Here is a 17812-nt window from a genome sequence, read left to right as displayed (position 1 = left end):
ACGTGCCCCTGAGTTACTCCATCATGGAAAATGTAACTGAGGGGTGCCTGGGTGGCTCAGTGGGTTAAGCCTCTGCCTTCGGCTCAGGTCATGATCTCAGGGTCCTGGGATCGAGCCCTACATCGGGCTCTCTGCTCAGCAGGGAGCCTGCTTCCTCCTCTCTCTCTGCCTGCCTCTCTGCCTACTTGTGATCTCTATAAAATAAATAGTAAATAAAATCTTAAAAAAAAAAAGAAAATGTAACTGATACTCTTTCAGGTAAAAGATGAGAATCCATCATCCTCTGAGGGGGGGAATATGTACACATATATATATTCAACACACTCATTGGTGAGATAACTTTGCTCTTCAAAAGAGGTATTTCTAGGGTACCTGGGTGACCCAGTGGATTAAGCCTCTGCCTTTGGCTCAGGTCATGATCTCAGGGTTTTGGGATCGAGTCCCGCATCAGGCTCTCTGTTTGGCGGGGAACCTGCTTCCTCCTCTTTCTCTCTCTGCCTGCCTCTCTGCCTACTTGTGATTTCTCTCTGTCAAATAAATAAAATCTTTAAAAAAAAAGAGGTATTTCTATAATTGATTTCCAAAATTATGTGTCTTTTTATTTTTCTAATAATAAGAAATCAATTTCCTCAAGTGTTCCAGCCCATGTAATGAAAAAGGCTTGTCTCAAATGATCTCATCATCACTCGGCAGATTTGGTATCTCACCCACAAAGACAAATAGTTGAATATGTGGAATAATGCAGGCAAGAGGGACATGGCTTGCTTGTTCAGGACTCTAAATAGAAATTCTCTGTGGGGAATATGATGCGGTCTGGTTTCCACTCTAAGAGGTAACAGGATGGGAGGTGAAGTGAACTCGGGCTTCTATTAATGCCTACATTCTCTTGCTCATGATTTCATGGTGTATTTGGGGAACGGGTTATCCCGCATAGAAATCACTTCTGACATGAAGGGCTACAATGAGAGTGTGCATAAGCTGCTGGCACAGCTCTGGGTGACTTCTAAATGACCCTAATTTTTTCATTCTTCTCCCACAACCAGAGTCTTCTCCAGAGAATCCTCAGAACTTTGGGGTCTTCAAGGTTAAAGGAACTATGGAAAATTAAACCATATAAAGAACTCATTTGGAACTTGATATTAAGTTTTAATGACATGGATTTGAGCATTAAATAAATATTTTAGGAAGTGTGAGCAATTCTGAAATGTGCTTGAGTTGCTATGTTAAACACTGGAGATGCCCTTACCCTATTAAAAAAAAAAAAAAAAGCTGCAGTGGTCTCTTCTGTTATTTGGAAGAGCCAGAGGGTAGACGAAAGAGGTTTGATCAGACTGGCCTCCATTTAATAAATGTAAGAGAAAAACTTGACATTTTTAGGAATTTAATCAATTCTCTTCCTTATGTTCACCTTTCCTTGTCATCAGTCTATGACTTTGCCATGCACTTATCTAATGGGTACTTCTAGATTTTAGGGAATAAAATATTTAAGTCCCTTTCAAAGGAAATGAACTGAAAGGCCCACACTACATTACGAAGAAAAACGTCACTATTACATGCAGATTTACTAACAGACTTTGCTGTATAATCCAGGATTTTGGAGTTTGGTTAATAACAGGGTGTTTGGTTTGTTGTCAGGCATTTTATTTTTCTGTTAGTGTGACACAGACTAGCTAGATTAAAAAAGGGGCCATTCCGACAGAATTCAGGTTTCTTATATTGGTTAAGTAAGGTGTAGAATTTAGGAGAGCGGATATTTCAAGTAGACTCACTTTGGTCTATTATTTTCCCTTTAACCAGGAGACTCTAAGGCGGCTTGTCCAATAAAACACAGAGGGGCAAAGAAAAGAAATACTGGAATTTTTATATATTTATCACATTGGTTTTTTTTATAGGTTTAGTTTTTTTATCATGACAAATTTTCCTTTCCTTTTTTTTTTTTTAGAGATTTACTTATTTATGTAATCTCTACACCCAACATGGGGCTTGAACTCACAACACCGAGATCAAGAAATGTATACTGTAGTGACTGAGCACGCCAGGTGCTCCTACGACAAATTTTCAAATACACACCAAAGCAGAGAGAAAAGAACAATAGACTCCATATACTCGTTATTTGAATTCGACAGTTATAACGACAGCCATGTTTACTTCATCTATCCTTTTTGTTGTTGAGAAATTTTAAAGCCAATCATATAGATCAATCATTTTCTTTATTATTTTAGGAGGTATCAATGCAAATTAAAGACATCTGGCTATAATGACATTAAAATAACAAATTATAATTCATTTCTTAGTATAATCTAATGCCCTGCCTTAGTCAAATTCGTGTAACATCTTTTTTGAACCGGGATCCGCATTTTAGCATTACACTTGCTTCTTAGGATTTTTTGTTTTGTTTTGTTTTTAATCGAGAGCTAACCTGACCTATTCTCCCATCCATTGACTTATTATGGAAATCTAGCTATTTATTCTGTAGAACAGCCCACTTTCTAAGTTTGTCTGTGTCTTTAATCTGTGCATCTACTCTCCTGTAAAGAGAAGGTAGCTTGCTAGTGGCTTGATTCAAATAAAGGTCAATTATTATTATTATTTTCTTGAGGGATGAGCACAAACACTACGTAGGGAATGCCATGTGCTTCCTGCTGTATCACACAATGATTGTCCTACTTTTAAGGATGCTAAGATTAATCCGTGGTTTTAGGTGATAACAGATTGCTCCTTCCATTTTAAAGGTCCCTATCACATTTTGCCTAATTTTGAATAATCATATCCTGAACGAATGACATGTTGCAAGATGATGATGATTAGATTCTTTTGTTTTCCCTATTATCTTTGCACATTTACTAGCTTGACTTCCATAAAGAAGAATTTTCCCTATCCGTTAAGGCTATATGTTATATAGACAAACAGTAAAGGAAAGAAGATGAAGGCTTACTTCTTTATTTTAATTGTTAAAAATCAGGGTAGACTTTTACTGGTTTAAAAACATAATACTTGTATCTCTTTTTTTCCTTCACTGAAAATCTTGATATCTATACTATTATAATTATTAATTTGCATTATCCTGTAGTTGGCTCTAATGATGACCAAAGTGTAATGATTTTTTTAAATTTTATCAACTCTCTTTTTAATGTCTGTCATGAATACACTTAAAAATATGTTTGGCATCTTTAAATCAATTGCCTTTTTTTTTTTTTTTCCACTTTTGGTTCTCGAATTGCCTCTAATTTGGCCACAGTGAGTCTTTTCATGTCGCATCCTGTGTCCTTTAGACACGACCCCATTAACTCTGAGAGTTTTCTTGCTTTCTGGCACAACAAAATAAATGTTTCCGGGGTTATATATGTCCAACCCTAAATATGGAATCAGATGTTCCTCCAAAGGTTCCCCGGTCACTGCTAGGAATGGTATTCAGAGATCACAATGTGTATGCTGACTTTTATAGTGTTGTAGGATAGATTTTATTCCTATTCCCAACTACTCTATTTCCCTCCCCACTTATTATCACGTGATATCCAGGGCATCCTGGCTGGTAGGATGCACTTCCCCAGCCCACTTGCAGTTTTGACCATGGGATAGCTTTCACCAACAAACATACGTTCTGGTAAGTGGAAGCTTTAAGAACAAACACATAGTTTAGTCCGTCTTTTGCTTTTCCCGTGGCCACAACGACTGTCTGTCCCAAACAGGGTCGGCTCCTTCAGCCTGGGGCCTGGAATGAGAACGAGACATGCAGAGCCCAGACTCTGCAGCTGACATGGGGCCCCAAAAGGGTAAGTAGGCAAAAGTTCTGTGTATGGTGGCAAACTACTGAGATTTCTTAGGTTATTTGTCACTTGATTAAAATGAACTGATACAGGTTGTGATTTCATCTAGGCTTTTTTAGTGGACAGAGATAGGAAACACGCAGTTTAGGAACAAGAAAGCATTAGGCGTTCATGCTGACATTTTCTTTTCTTTTTTTTTTTTTTTTTTAAGATTTTATTTATTTATTTGACAGACAGAGATTACAAGTAGGCAGAGAGGCAGGCAGAGAGAGGAGGAAGCAGGCTCTCCGCTGAGCAGAGAGCCTGATGCAGGGCTCGATCCCAGGACCCTGGGATCATGACCTGAGCTGAAGGCAGAGGCTTTAACCCACTGAGCCAGCCAGGCGCCCCCATGCTGACATTTTCAATTCAAATATACATAATAGGACTTTTACGGTTTTAAAAACATAATACTTGTATCTCTTTTTTTCCTTCACTGAAAATCTTGATATCTATACTATTATAATTGTTGATTTGCATTATCCTGTAGTATAATTTCAACATAACACCACTGTTGTCAATTATTTTCATTGAAAATGTATTTGCAGCTGTATTTATTTATTATTATTTTTTTTTTTTTGCAGCTTTATCCTTAAAATGAGTTCTACTACTCAGTGGCATATTATATTCTAAACTCAGACTGGAAAAACTCTTTCCTCTGCATGGTTACATCATTGGTTTGGTACACAGTAGGTTCATTTCTGTTCGTTTTCAATTTTTTAAAAAAAGATTTTATTTATTTATTTGACAGAGATTACAAGTAGGCAGAGAGGCAGGCAGAGAGAGAGGAGGAAGCAGGCTCCCCGCTGAGCAGAGAGCCCGATGCGGGGCTCAATCCCAGGATCCTGGGACCATGACCTGAGCCATAGGCAGAGGCCCCAACCCACTGAGCCACCCAGGTGCCCCTGTTTTCAATTTTTAAGATGGCCATGTTAGTGAATTTTTCTTTGAAACAGAACATTTAAGTTTTCACAACCAAATCTATGTAATAAGTTATTAAGAGAAACAAGTTCCATTTCTGCCCCTTTCTACCCATTGTGAGTGGTTTTCATTTAACCTTCCAGTATTTCTTCCTTATACAAAATATAGCATGCTACATTATACTGTTCTGCACCTGGCTTTTTTCCTTTGTTATACTAACACACGGAGATCACCCTTGATCCCTTTTATGGCTACGTGGCATGCCACTCTGTTCTTTGTTCAGCCAATCTCTTCTTGATGGGCGTTTGATTGTTTTCAAACTTCTTTATAATAAATAATTTTGAAGTAAATAATACCATGCATCAATCATGTCCTATGTTTTGCAAATACAGCTTTGGAATAGGCTCCCGATGGTGAAGTTGATGAGTCAGAGTAGACATACAATGTTCTTACATATTGCTGAATTCTTCTCCATAGCAGATCACTACACAGCCCCTCAGCAGTCAGAGTGTCTGTTTGCTCACAGCTTCAATAACAGAAGATGCAGATGAGTTATGTGTTTTTGCTAATCTGGCAAGGAAGAGATATTATCTTTGTGACAGTTTAATTTGCATTTAAGTGATGTTGAGCGCAGTGTCATATCCAAAAGAACTATTAAAATTTTTCTCTGGGAACTCGGGTTTGTGTTGTATGTGAGCCATTTTTCTATTTTGTTCTTTATATTTTTATTTTCTTTCCATTTTTTCAGGGCTTGTTGCATGTCAGTGACAATACTCTTTGGCTGAGACTTATGAGACTGAGAACCTTCTGGTTGAGATTTGGAGTGCAGATGTCTTCTTCCCAATTAGTCATTTGTCTTTTGATTTTTGTATGGTATTTTATTATTTTTTTTGAGCAGATGCTCTTTTGATATATAGTTTAAATTTTTAAATTTTTAATTTGTTAAGGATTTTATTATTTATTGATTTGAGAGAGAGAGAGAATGAAGGAGAAGAGCACAAGCAGGGGTAGCAGCAGAGGGAGAGGGAGAAGCAGACTCCCTGCCATGCAGGGAGACTGATGTGGGACTTGATCCCAGGACCCTGGGATCATGACCTGAGCCAAAGGCAGACGCTTAACCATCTGAGCCACCCAGGTGTCCTTCATATATAGTTTTTAAAAGAATGCATCCATGCTTTTGTTATTTTGGGAGGGTGAATTTATTACTTGTTGACATTTAGATCTTTGATTCATTGGGAGTTTATCCTCATGTACACTGTCAGGATCCTATCATTTTCCCTCAAATAGCTACCCAATTGTAACCATATCTATTAATCATTCTATATGGTTTAAGATGCTCCTATTTTATACAGAGATAAATGGAAAGACACATCTCACATCTATACTAAATTTCCAAATGAATTAGGGCCAATTCCTGGACTTTATATTCTGTTCCATTGGTCTGTCATTCTATTCCTATACCAGTCTCAGAGTATTTTATTTATTTATTTTTTTTTAAAGATTTTATTTATTTATTTGACAGAGAGAGATCACAAGCAGGCAGAGAGGCAGGCAGAGAGAGAGGAGGAAGCAGGCTCCCTGCTGAGCAGAGAGCCCGATGTGGGGCTCGATCCCAGGACTCTGAGATCATGACCTGAGCCGAAGGCAGCGGCTTAACCCACTGAGCCACCCAGGCGCCCCCTCAGAGTATTTTAATGATAGAGGTTTTATCAAGTGCTATAATCTAGGGCAACCATCACCTCATTTCCACCCAAGGGCACTACTGCTGATTTATTTTTCATTACCTCATTTGTCTGATACTTATTTTATATATATCTTATAATTAACATAATATATTGATGCAGAAATACATGCATATCTTTCAATACCAAAAACGTATGTTGGGGCATATGCTCTTTTTAAGAGAAGTAGGACATGGAATAAAAAAAAAAAAAGCGCTCCAGGCAGGTGTTTTTTGAACATTTCAGCATCCTCATTCAGATTTTCTGGGATAGTGGCACAGTAGGGCTGAAAATCTTAGGATGCCTCTAGATGTTGGCATTTGCAATGGAAGAATACCCTTGGACCTAGCTGATGAGTCACCTGATCCAGAAGAAAGTTTTTCACTGCTAATGAGCAGGTGTCAAGATCCTACAAGAAGATATGATTACTAGACAAGAATGTCTAAGAAAACTATCTTTGGTTTGGAAATAAAGATCAGTTTATCAGGCCCTCCCTTCTCTTTTAGCAAACTTTTACCTACTGTGAGGCATGGATTGCTATGGTACCAATTGAGTGGCAAAGAGATTGGACCATGAGGGCCAAGTCTGGAATCCCCTGCTCCAGGCAGTACTTGCACAACTCTACCATTCTGTGCTATAGTTTATCTCAGGCAGCTTGCGAAGAGGTATTGTTTGATTCATCTGAACCTTTAATCAGTGCTTACTAATTCAAGAGGAGGTTACATTAGTTTTTTTGTGTGTGTTTTGTTTTGTTTACAATACAAGAAGGCATCAAGCAATCAGCAAAACTTCTTAAAACTCTATAGGGCAGTCTCTATATTACCTTGTCAGTCTAAACTCTAGGGACGCCGTAGTTCACGAGGAAGGAGGAAGTTCTAAGAGCAGTCAAATTATGCATTCATTACGGAATATTCACCCTACACATGTCCTTGGATCCTTAGTATTAAAATGTCATTTTATGAAGCTAAGAAGCAAATAAACATTAAACTCCAGGTTACTTACCTCTATTCAATTAAGTATTAGAGAATCGTCATGTGCCAGGCAGGATTCTAGGTGCTAGAGACACAAAGATGTATTTTCTCTGTCCTTGACAAATTCACAATCCAGAGAGAAACACATGTAAACATGGTGACAAAAGAAAACGGATGAACAAAAAAACATGGTGACAGTATAGCCCAGTAAGTACAAAAGAGAACCAGGAACATACCAAGAACACCAGGAGTATAATATATGTGGGTAGAGTTCAGCTTTGAGGAATGGATGAGCTGGAGAGGATTCAAGAGAAAGAAGGGGTTTAGGCCTTCAGGGAGTAATTGCATTTGCCACAGAGAGAAAACTGGGACAATAACAACACAAGAGAAGAGAAGATGGCTGGGAAGGAGAAACATTGTATCTAAAATGGCAGAGTTGTTCACTCCTTTACACACACCCACACAGGCAGAACACAAAGCACCTGACTTGTTCTGGGAACAAAAGCACTGTATGGGGCCAAAGTCCAATGATCCACAGCTCCAATCACCTTATGTGGAATTTTTATCCTATTTTTTAATGACCTAGCCTACTGCTGTGTTTAGATTACTAAACAAATAGACCCTTGGGTTACTGTTTATTCTATGGTGGGCATTCAACTTCTGATCAGAATCCATTCCTATTTTAAAGTGCCTCTAGAGCAATTTTAAAGACATTAGCACAATCCTCCGCTTTCAAATTTAGCACTTTCCCAGTAGTTCAACATGTTCCCTTTTTATCTGAGGTCATTACTTCTTTGGTCTCCTTTAAAAATAGTAACAGTTTGCACTTGTCTGTAAGTCTTAGCTGGTGTTGGTGTTGGTCTTCTCTGGGCGTTGGCCCTTATCCTCTACTCCGGACTTTTTTCATAGCATCGGAGTTGGAATTTTTCCCTTTCTAGAAAAGGTTTGGGAGTTTATTTCCCCTCTATTTTGTTATATTCATTTTGTTTCACTACTTACTTTTGTTGGTTTTAATTAGACGGTAACCCCTGCTGCACTTCAGCTTAAGGATTTTAAAGGCCTCTGCAAGGTGTTATCATGGTCCTATTTGTGAGATAGCTTTGGGTTGTGGCTTAATTACTAGTAAAAATAAATTTTTGGGGGTGCCTGGGTGGCTCAGTGGGTTAAGGCCTCTGCCTTCGGCTCAGGTCATGATCCCAGGGTCCTGGGATCAAGACCCTCATCGGGCTCTCTGCTCAGCAGAGAGCCTGCTTTCTCCTCTCTCTCTGCCTGCCTCTCTGCCTACTTGTGATCTTTGTCTGTCAAATAAAATAAATAAAATCTTTAAAATAAATAAATAAATAAATAAATAAATTTTTGCATGGGGAGCCTGAGTGGCTCAGTGTGTTAAGCTTCCAACTCTTGGTTTAGCTGAGGTCAAGATCTCATGAGTTGTGGGATCAAACAAACCCCAACATACCAACCCTCTGTGCTCAGCAGGGAGTCTGTGAGTCTGCTTGGGGTTCTCTCCCTCTGCTCCTCCCCTCACTTACATGTACACTCTACCTCCCTCTAAAATAAATCTTTAAAAAACTAAAAAATAAAGTTTTGCAGAAAGGCATAGAATATCATATATAATATGATTTGATTTGTTGGAAGGTGAAAACAGTAAGCGTAGTAAATTTTTATTTTTATTATTTTATTTTTTTTAAGATTTTATTTATTTATTTGGAAAAGAGACACAGAGCAAGAGAGGGAACACAAGCAGGGGGAGTGTGAGAGGGAGAAGCAGGTTCCCCGCAGAGCAGGGAGCCCAATGTGGGGCTGGATCCCAGAACCCTGGGATCAATACCTGAGCTGAAGGCAGACACTTAACAACTGAGCCACCCAGGCACCCCTGATTTTTATTTTTAAAGAAGCTATACAAGTATGCTCATATATACTGGAACTGTATTTTCCCCCCAATTTTTCTGGAATTATATTCAAAAAGTTTAAGAGTAGGCTATCTGTAAGGAGCGGAATAGAAGTCAGGGGAGCTAGAAAGGAGAGTTATTTTTCATTTCTGTACTGTTTGAATTTACCATATACATAACTTTTTTAAAGTAAAATGTGTAAGTAAATGCATTCAGCAACGATCTATTCTTTGTCTTGAATTATGCCCATAAATAAAGTATTTAGCAAGTTTTTACAGTGTGAGCAAAGCTAAAACTAAAAACAGCAGGTGACTGCTTTGACAAAAGGAGAGTGAGTGATCTAGAAACACCTAGAATGAAGGAGAAAGACCAAATTGGGCTTTTTTACTCCTTACCAGAATAAAAACAACTCAGTCCCAAACTGCCCCTGTGAAAAATTTTGAAAGCTAAAACAAAACAGAAAATCTAGCAGAACAAATAAAAAATGCCAATGACATAGGAAGAGAAAGAAAGGCAAAATTCTTCAGTGAAGAACTAAAACTTCCATCTGTTAAAATCATAAGCATTCTTGGGGCACCTGGGTGGCTCAGATGGTTAAGCATCTACTCTTGATTTTGGCTCAGCTCATGATCTCTGGGCCCTAGGATCAAGCCCTGCTTTGGGCTCTGTGCTCAGTGGAGAGTCTGCTTGGTGTTGGGGATCCTCTCTCTCCCTCTAAATAAAAAAAAAAAAAAAAGAAGAAGAAGAAGATGAAGAAGATCACAAGAATTCTTGCTCAGGACTGTTTGAGCCAAGACAGTGGAGAGCTAAGAGTATAGCTTTTGAAACGCCTTCATAGGACTGGTCCAGTAGTTCTTTGCTTTTCTGTTCATAAAATGTGGGAACAATTTAAACTGTAAACATTTCCAAACCCTTCACCAGCCTGAGGATTCCAAGAGTAGGATCCTACGGGTCCTGTTAGCAGGCATTCATTTGAGCACACACATTCTCTCTTTCGCTCCCCTGCTCTCTCTCTCCTCCCCCTCTCTCCACCTCTACCCCTCTATCTCTCTATCTCTCTCTGTGTCTCCATCTCTCTCATACAGGCGTACCCTCACATGCTTAGTTAACACAGAAGGCCACCCTTCTCCCCAACAAATCTACTCCAATCACCCTCCTAAGGATGGCAAATTGGGAATAAGGTAAAACAAAGCTAAAGGAAGACAACACCCAGGGCGGGAGGGTGTTAGAGAATAATATTGAAAGACAATAACTAGTAGCCCCAAAAGCTAGTTTCATTTTTAGATGTTGAGAGCTGAAGAGAGAATTGGAAAAATGTGTAGCATACACCATTTAAATTCCTTAAAAACCAAAGAGATGTTTTCCTCAAATCCTGATAAAATTTAATTAACTATATTTCAGATTTAAAACAACTTTCTGTGGGTGAATGTAAATGTCTAATTATATATGTACATGTACATGTTTTCAATAAGCCATATAAAAGAAATACTTAGGAAGTAATAGCCTGGACCACTCCAATGACGTCTAACGGGGCTCCCCACTTCCACGTCCCACCCACCCATCCTGCCCATTCTCCACATTCCATCCAATGTGTTCTCTTTGAAAGGCAAATCTAACTGATACTCAGTGTTTAAAAGCCTTCAATGGCTTCTCCTAGTCTTTAGGATAAATCCAAAATCCTAAATATGTCCCACAAGGCCCTCTTACCACCTGGCTGCTGTCTTTTGTCTTCCCCTGTCCTCCATGCTCTGGCTATAGGGAACTTCTTCTGCTTCCTAATTGCTTTTGCTCAAGTACCTCTCTACAGCACTGTTCCTCTGTATCTGGGATGGTCTGCGCTCTCCTTCAGTTGCCTGGCATATTCTTTTCATGTAGATAGACAGGTGTCTCTCTATATATGTGAGTATTCTGTAATAATACAGATATATCTGTGTATTTTGTAATAAAACTTTAAAAAACACATTTTAAAATAAATTCTTTAAATAATAAAAGTGAATAAAACAAACTGTTTATATTATATAATATATTATGTAATATATTATATTATTATTATATAATTATTATATATTTAAATATATATTATATAATATATATTTTATATATATTTATATACATTTATTTATTTATATTAATTATAATAAATATAATTTATAAATATTAAATATTTATATATTTATATATATAAATATATTATTATATATTTACATAATATTATATAATATATATATATCATAAGTATAATACTTATGAAACAGACTATTATTTGTGTTTGGATAGGACTCTCAGAAATGTAGGAAATCTATTATAAATGATAATATGAATGTTTAGCTCCACTGACCCCAAATATTATCAATAATAACAAGACCAGTTTTCTAAGTGCTATGTATGCTATAAATGTGTACATACTTAATTCACCCTACACCTCTATGAAGTAAGTCTATTATTGGGATTATCACTATTACAGATTGGTAAACCGACACACAGAGAAATCAAATAGCTTGTACCAGATCATACAGTTAGCTAGTAAATTAACACAGAATTCAGCATCAGAGTACATGTTCTTTACTGCTACACTACATGATTTGAAATAGATCTCAAAAACTACAGTTCTACATCACTATAAATTATAATTTAAAGGTAAAAGTTATGGTTGCTCCAAGCGATCTAGAATATTCTTGGCTACAATGCTGATTACACTGTTACTGTGTACATCCTAATTTTGGCTGGTGTCATGGTTTCCCAGAGATGTCCACATCCTAATCCCAGGAGCCTAAAACATGGTACCTTACATGGTAAATGGGAATTAAGGTTGTAGGTAGAATTAAAGTTGCTAACCAGCTAACTTTGGGATGGATAGATTAATCTGGATTACCTAGGTGGGTCCAATGGGTCCAATGTAAGTGTAAGGGTCCTTTTAAGTGGAAGAGGGAGGTATATGAGAGAAAACAGATTTATGGAAGCCTAGCATTGCTGGCTTCAAAGCTGGAGGAATGGGGCTACCAGTCAGTGGCCTTTGGAAGCTGATTCTCCATTCAACTCTCCAGAAGATAGCTGCCCTTCCCATACTTTGATTTTAGCCCAGTGAGACCTATTTCAGATTTCTAGCCTCTAGAACTTTAAGATAATAAATCTGTGTTATATTAAATTTATGGTGATTGTTTCTCAATAGAAAAATAATACAGTTGGGTTGTTTTTCTGAGTTCTGGTCATGTTAATAGTAACACCTCCCAAGAAAACAGTACCCAGTTTTAAGTTTTCTTTCTCTGCTTTTGCCAAAGGAAGCCCTTGACCTAGATTCTGATTCCCCCTTTTCTATACTGACCTTTATCTTCCTCAAGGCATCAATCTGGCAATCCAGGTATACTGGAGTACTGACTCAGCGGTGCCATGGCATGAGAAGGTCATTTTAAAAAAATGGCCTGTACAGATTTCTTCTGGTCCCACTTCAACAAATACAGCAGCTCTAGCTTCCCTAGTTCAAAACATCTTCTCTACCAACAAGGCCTACCGGAGGAAACCAATGTGATAGAAACCATGGGTAGAGAAAACATGTGTAAATGCACATGCGCTCCTCTCATTAAACTGCTCTGGTGGAAGGAAAATGAGTTTCATCAGCTTTAGGGAATTAACTGTTCTCTTTATGCTGACTTTTTGTTTTAGACGTCTTCCTTTGGGTTTTATTTTGTTTTGTTTTTGGGGGGGGGGTTAGACTTCTTCCTTTTGAATGTCATCTCTGTCTCAGTTTTAAGACCGTTATCAGGTGTACCAGCAAGCCCAATCTGACCTATATGTTCATCAGATAATTAAGACCATGCCAGGATGGAACCAGTCTTCCTCTGCAGATTGATGATGATGCTTTGTTCTTAACAATGTTTACAGAGGGCAGACTTTTCCTGGCACTGGTTCCCTGGAGTGCTCTTTTGGGTCAGTTCCGCCACCAGGGCAGAACTTTGGGATTTTGCAGAAAATCCAGACCTCTCCCTGCTCCACAGTCCTTATCAGCTAATGAGAGATTACTGACTCAGGCTAAGTAAGCCTGGCTTGGGTTCCAGTCCAAAATTGAGGACCAACTAACTGTTACCAGTACGCGGCTCCCAGTTACATTCAACTTTGTTTGATGTAATGCTTTGCTTAAATGTCACCTCAGAGAAATCAGACACCTCACCTACCTAGGATTAGTTACAGCTTCATGATTTATACTGCAATCATTAATTCCATCCATCCATTTCTCCACGTCCTCCACTCATGCCCTTCCTATCTGATCAACAGATGTCTATTTACACCTCCTACTAACCAGGTGCTTTGCTTAGCATTGTGCATAGAGTGGTGAGCAAACATGAAAAAACTCCTTCCCTCATGGAGCTCCCACTTTCATGGTAAAGAAAAATACAGTTTCATAAACACACACGTAAATGTCCATATATCAACAGGTACATTGAACGAGTAGTCCAATTAACAGTAGCAGCAGCAACAACCAAAGTCTTCCAGGCGACTAAGAAAGAAATAAGAATACAGACAAATGGAAATAAAAGAATGGAATAAGCATGATATTAAATATAATAGGACTGGGACAAAAGGGTGGTACAGTTATATTGGGGATGGATATTAAGAAGTATGTAATTAAAGAATAAAAATCCACAAGGTCTTTTTTTTTTTTTTTTTTGAATGAAGACAGTGAAAGGAGTTAACTGCTCAGAGAGAAAAAGGAGAGAAGTCCTATTATCTGTGGAACAAATTCTTAGATCTTCAAATCCCAGTTCCATTTCTTTCTAGCCTACATGAATGAGCTTTCTTTGAGCCTTGGGGGACATTATCTGTAATCTGAAGATTTGCTGTGTTTCATGCATTTTCTGAGAACTTAAAAAGAGAGACTATTCAAAAAAGTCCTTAGAACAGTATCTGATATATACAAAGTTTTTAATATACAGTTTTAGGATCTGGACATGAAACCTGAGTGGATAAATCACAAATAGGATTTGTGATTAGCCCTGAAAAACATTCTTGTTTTTCAACAACACTCTGATAGCAATGAGTGTACCCAATGCCTGTTTCTTGGTTTCTCTCATCCAAGATCATACTCAATGCCTACATCTTGGTTTCTCCCATCCAAGTACTAATGAGGGCCAACCCTGCTTATCTTCTGAGATGAGATGAAATCAGGTGTATTCAGGGTGGTATGCGGTAGACTCACATCTTGGTTTCTAATACCATTCTCCAATAAAAGGAACCAGCACTCTCTGGAGAAATGGCTGATTCTAGGACTGGAGCAGGGAACATAAAAGATCAGCCTGAAGCACTTTGTGTTGCCAAAAAGAAAGGAATTGCTAAGCAAAACAAACAGAAATGCACACACACACACACACATATATGTGTGTGTGTGTATATATATATCCTCTGACATACCCCATCATTATATATATAATAATGGGGTGTATTAGAGGATACAGAAACCACTAGAAGAACTCCTAGTGGCCAAAGCTGGAAGAACTTTAGTACTAAAATAAATAAAATAAAATCATATTTGACAATAATCCAAAGTATAAAATAAATATTCATAAGCCCATACTGATATAGAAGTCATGAGAAAACATCAGAAAAACACCAATTACAGGACATTCTACAAAATACTTCACATGTACTCCTCAAACTTGTCAAGGTAATAAAAACCAAGGGAGTCTGAGGAACTGTCACAGCGAAGAGGAGCCTAAGGAGACAGAACTACTAAATAGAATATAGTATTCTGAATGAGATCCTGAAATAAAAAAGGACATTAGGAAAAAATGAAGGAAATCTGAATAAAGTCTGGACTTTAGTTAATAATAATGTGCAAAAATGGTTTCATTAATTATGACATGTTTCATACTAATATAAAATATAATTAAAAAGGAAAGTTGGATGTGGTATATATGGAACTCTCCATACTATCTTCACACTATTTCTTTAAATGTACTGTTATAAAATAACTGAGCTTATTTTAAAAAAAAGAAAGAAAGAAAGAAAACATTCTTGCAATGCCAGACCTTTTAGCATCCTGGGAATAACATAGAAAAGATCCACACATACTCCCAAATTATTCCCCCACAGGAGTCAGGGTTAGAAGGACCAATGGTGGGGCACCTGGGTGGCTCAGTGGGTTAAGCCTCTGCCTTCGGCTCAGGTCATGATCTCAGGGTCCTGGGATGGAGCCCTGCATCCCCCTCTCTCTCTGCCTGCCTCTTTGCCTACTTGTGATTTCTCTCTGTCAGGTAAATAAATAAAATCTTTAAAAAAAAAAAAAAAAAAAGAAGGACCAATGGTTAGAGGCTCCTGGGTGGCTAAGATGGTTAAGCATCTGCCTTTGGTTCATATCATGATCCAAGGGTCCTGGGATTGAGGCCCACATCAATTTCCCTGTTCAGTGGGGAGCCTGCTTCTCCCTCTCCCACTCCCCCTGCCTGTGCTTTCTCTGTATTAAGTAAATAAAATCCTTAAAAAAAAAAAAAAGGTGTAGAGCCAGTGGTTCGATTTACCCAAAGTCTGAAGAAGAGGTTATTCTGCTCATTCATCTAAGCCTGTGTTTACCTCTTGGTTATTTCTTGGCTACACTTTCAAACTTATTGTTTGAAATTGTATTATTGTTTGTATTGTTTCTATTTTGATCACTGAATAAGAATAGAAGAGTAAAACCATTTTCTCTGTTTTTAATTAGTGGCAATTGTAAAATCAGTCTTTTTTAATTTGAAATTTAGGATCATCAACAAAATATATATATAACTTTCCTGGCAGTTTTGTGACAATTCCTCTAGCCTGTCTGTTGCCCTTTACCATTCCTGCATTTTTTCTTTGTGCGTCCAATACGATACCAATTTCAAAACTGCATAATGGCTTTATCGTGAAGACTTGCCTTCTTGGTTTGATTTTCTATAATATAGGTCAGCACATGTCCCTTCACTGAGACAACTCGCACCTTCCTCCCCCACTAAGGAACAAAGCTCACATCGCGTTGATTTCAGCAATACTCACTTTGGCAATAAAAGCGTGAGAAAAAGTCATTGTATTATGGTATTAGACACTCATCCGGCGGGTTATTTTAAATATTACCAGAACTTGAATAGCAACAATAATAACCCATTCTATTGGGGGGGGGGGGGAGAAGGGAAAAAAGAGAAAGAAAAACGAAAAAAAATAGAAAAAGGATTTCATTGCTGAAGTGCTTAAGATCTATTTCGATTTCCTCTATTTTCCTAAAAAGTTAACGCGAAGAAAACAAAATAATAGGATACATTCCCAGGATTTTAAATCTCAGGAGCCCAGAATCCGTGAAAATCCTGTTTAGAACCACCCCGTGAAATGGGCCTTGGGACGTCCCCCCCATACCCGTTTCATTCAGCTTCTGCCTCTTTCTAACAACCATTCCGTTGGACGTCCCCGGAGGACACAGCAGCTGGCTGGAGTCCCCAGACCAGACATCCCTAACTGAATATAGATGTGCAGGTGGAAAGGATAAAAGTAATTGTGGCTCAGCAGCCGCGAATTCCCCTCATCCCCCAGCCCCACAAGGACACTGCCTTTCATCGCTACAGTCGGAAGCCTCAGAATCAAGGCAACTCGAACACCATCCCCTTCTCGGGCACTTCACGTGGGGCGGGCGCCTGCCTCCCTCCGATGCCATCTTGAGATCCCAGCATCTTACAAGGAGTGAGTTTTGCATTCTGTGCGCGTCCCTGCCTCTTTGAAAACTTACCCCAACTTTGGAAGAAGGTGAGAACCTGCGGGTGTGGACTCTTAATTTTCTCCACCCAGAACGGACAAAATCAGATGCTATTTGCAATAAACCGCAGACCCCCGCGCCGCCCCGCGCCTGCCTGCACCCCCACTCCGTCTCGCTGGGTGCCAAGTCCGACGCCCCGCGGCGCACCCGCAGTCCAGGGCCCCAGAGACAGCGGTCAGCGAGCGCCGCGTCCAGGGGCTGGAGGTCTGCGGGGCCGGTCCCAGCGCGCGTGGGTGGGAGGGCGGAGGTACCCCAGCGACTTACAGCCCAGCGCGACCACCAGGTAGCGCAGCAGCAGCAGGAGGAGGCGGTGGCGGCTCCTCCTCGCCATCTTCCCGGGGTCCGAGCTGGCTGCTCCTCGGAGGCCGAGGGTCCCGGCGGCCGGAGCGCGGGAGGCCGGGCGCGGGGCCCCTGAACTTCTGGGGCAGGCGAGGAGGAGAGACTCGCTCCGCGGAGAGGAGGGGAGCGGTGGGCGGACCCTGATGGATGTCAGTTTCCCCCTGCCGGGGGCGCCTTCTCAGCTGGCCGCCTAGGGGCAGGTCTGGCCCGTCGCGGGCTGGGGGGGGCCTGGGCTGTTCCTTTTGTGCGGTGAGGGGTGGGAGGGGGGGGGGCCGTGGACGCCGGACGAGGTGTGGGCTGGGTCCTAATGAGGGGGCCGGAGGCGGCGAGGAGCGGAAGGGAAGCCCTGGCGGGCGTCCCCCCGCCCCCGCGCCACCGGGATTGATCGGCTTTGTGTCTGGTCCGGCGCGGG

General features: G+C 39.8%; 1 protein-coding gene across 1 annotated transcript in view; it reads right to left on the bottom strand.

Moving 5' to 3' along the window:
• Window positions 1-17529, bottom strand: part of LOC111151830 (junctional adhesion molecule 2) — a 65246-nt gene extending 47717 nt beyond the window's left edge. Inside the window, exon 1 of the mRNA XM_022510055.1 lies at window positions 17326-17529. Within this exon, the coding sequence (XP_022365763.1) occupies window positions 17326-17392 (67 nt within the window). The 5' untranslated portion in view covers window positions 17393-17529. The remainder of the gene's footprint in view (window positions 1-17325) is intronic.
• Between the last annotated feature and the right edge of the window lie 283 nt (window positions 17530-17812).

This window comes from Enhydra lutris, unplaced genomic scaffold (genome assembly GCF_002288905.1).
Source record: "Enhydra lutris kenyoni isolate GAN:26980312 unplaced genomic scaffold, ASM228890v2 scaffoldscaffold2, whole genome shotgun sequence".
Classification (NCBI taxonomy): domain Eukaryota; kingdom Metazoa; phylum Chordata; class Mammalia; order Carnivora; family Mustelidae; genus Enhydra; species Enhydra lutris.
Note: the sequence above shows the minus strand (reverse complement) of the source record. Positions and strands in the feature narration are given on the sequence as shown.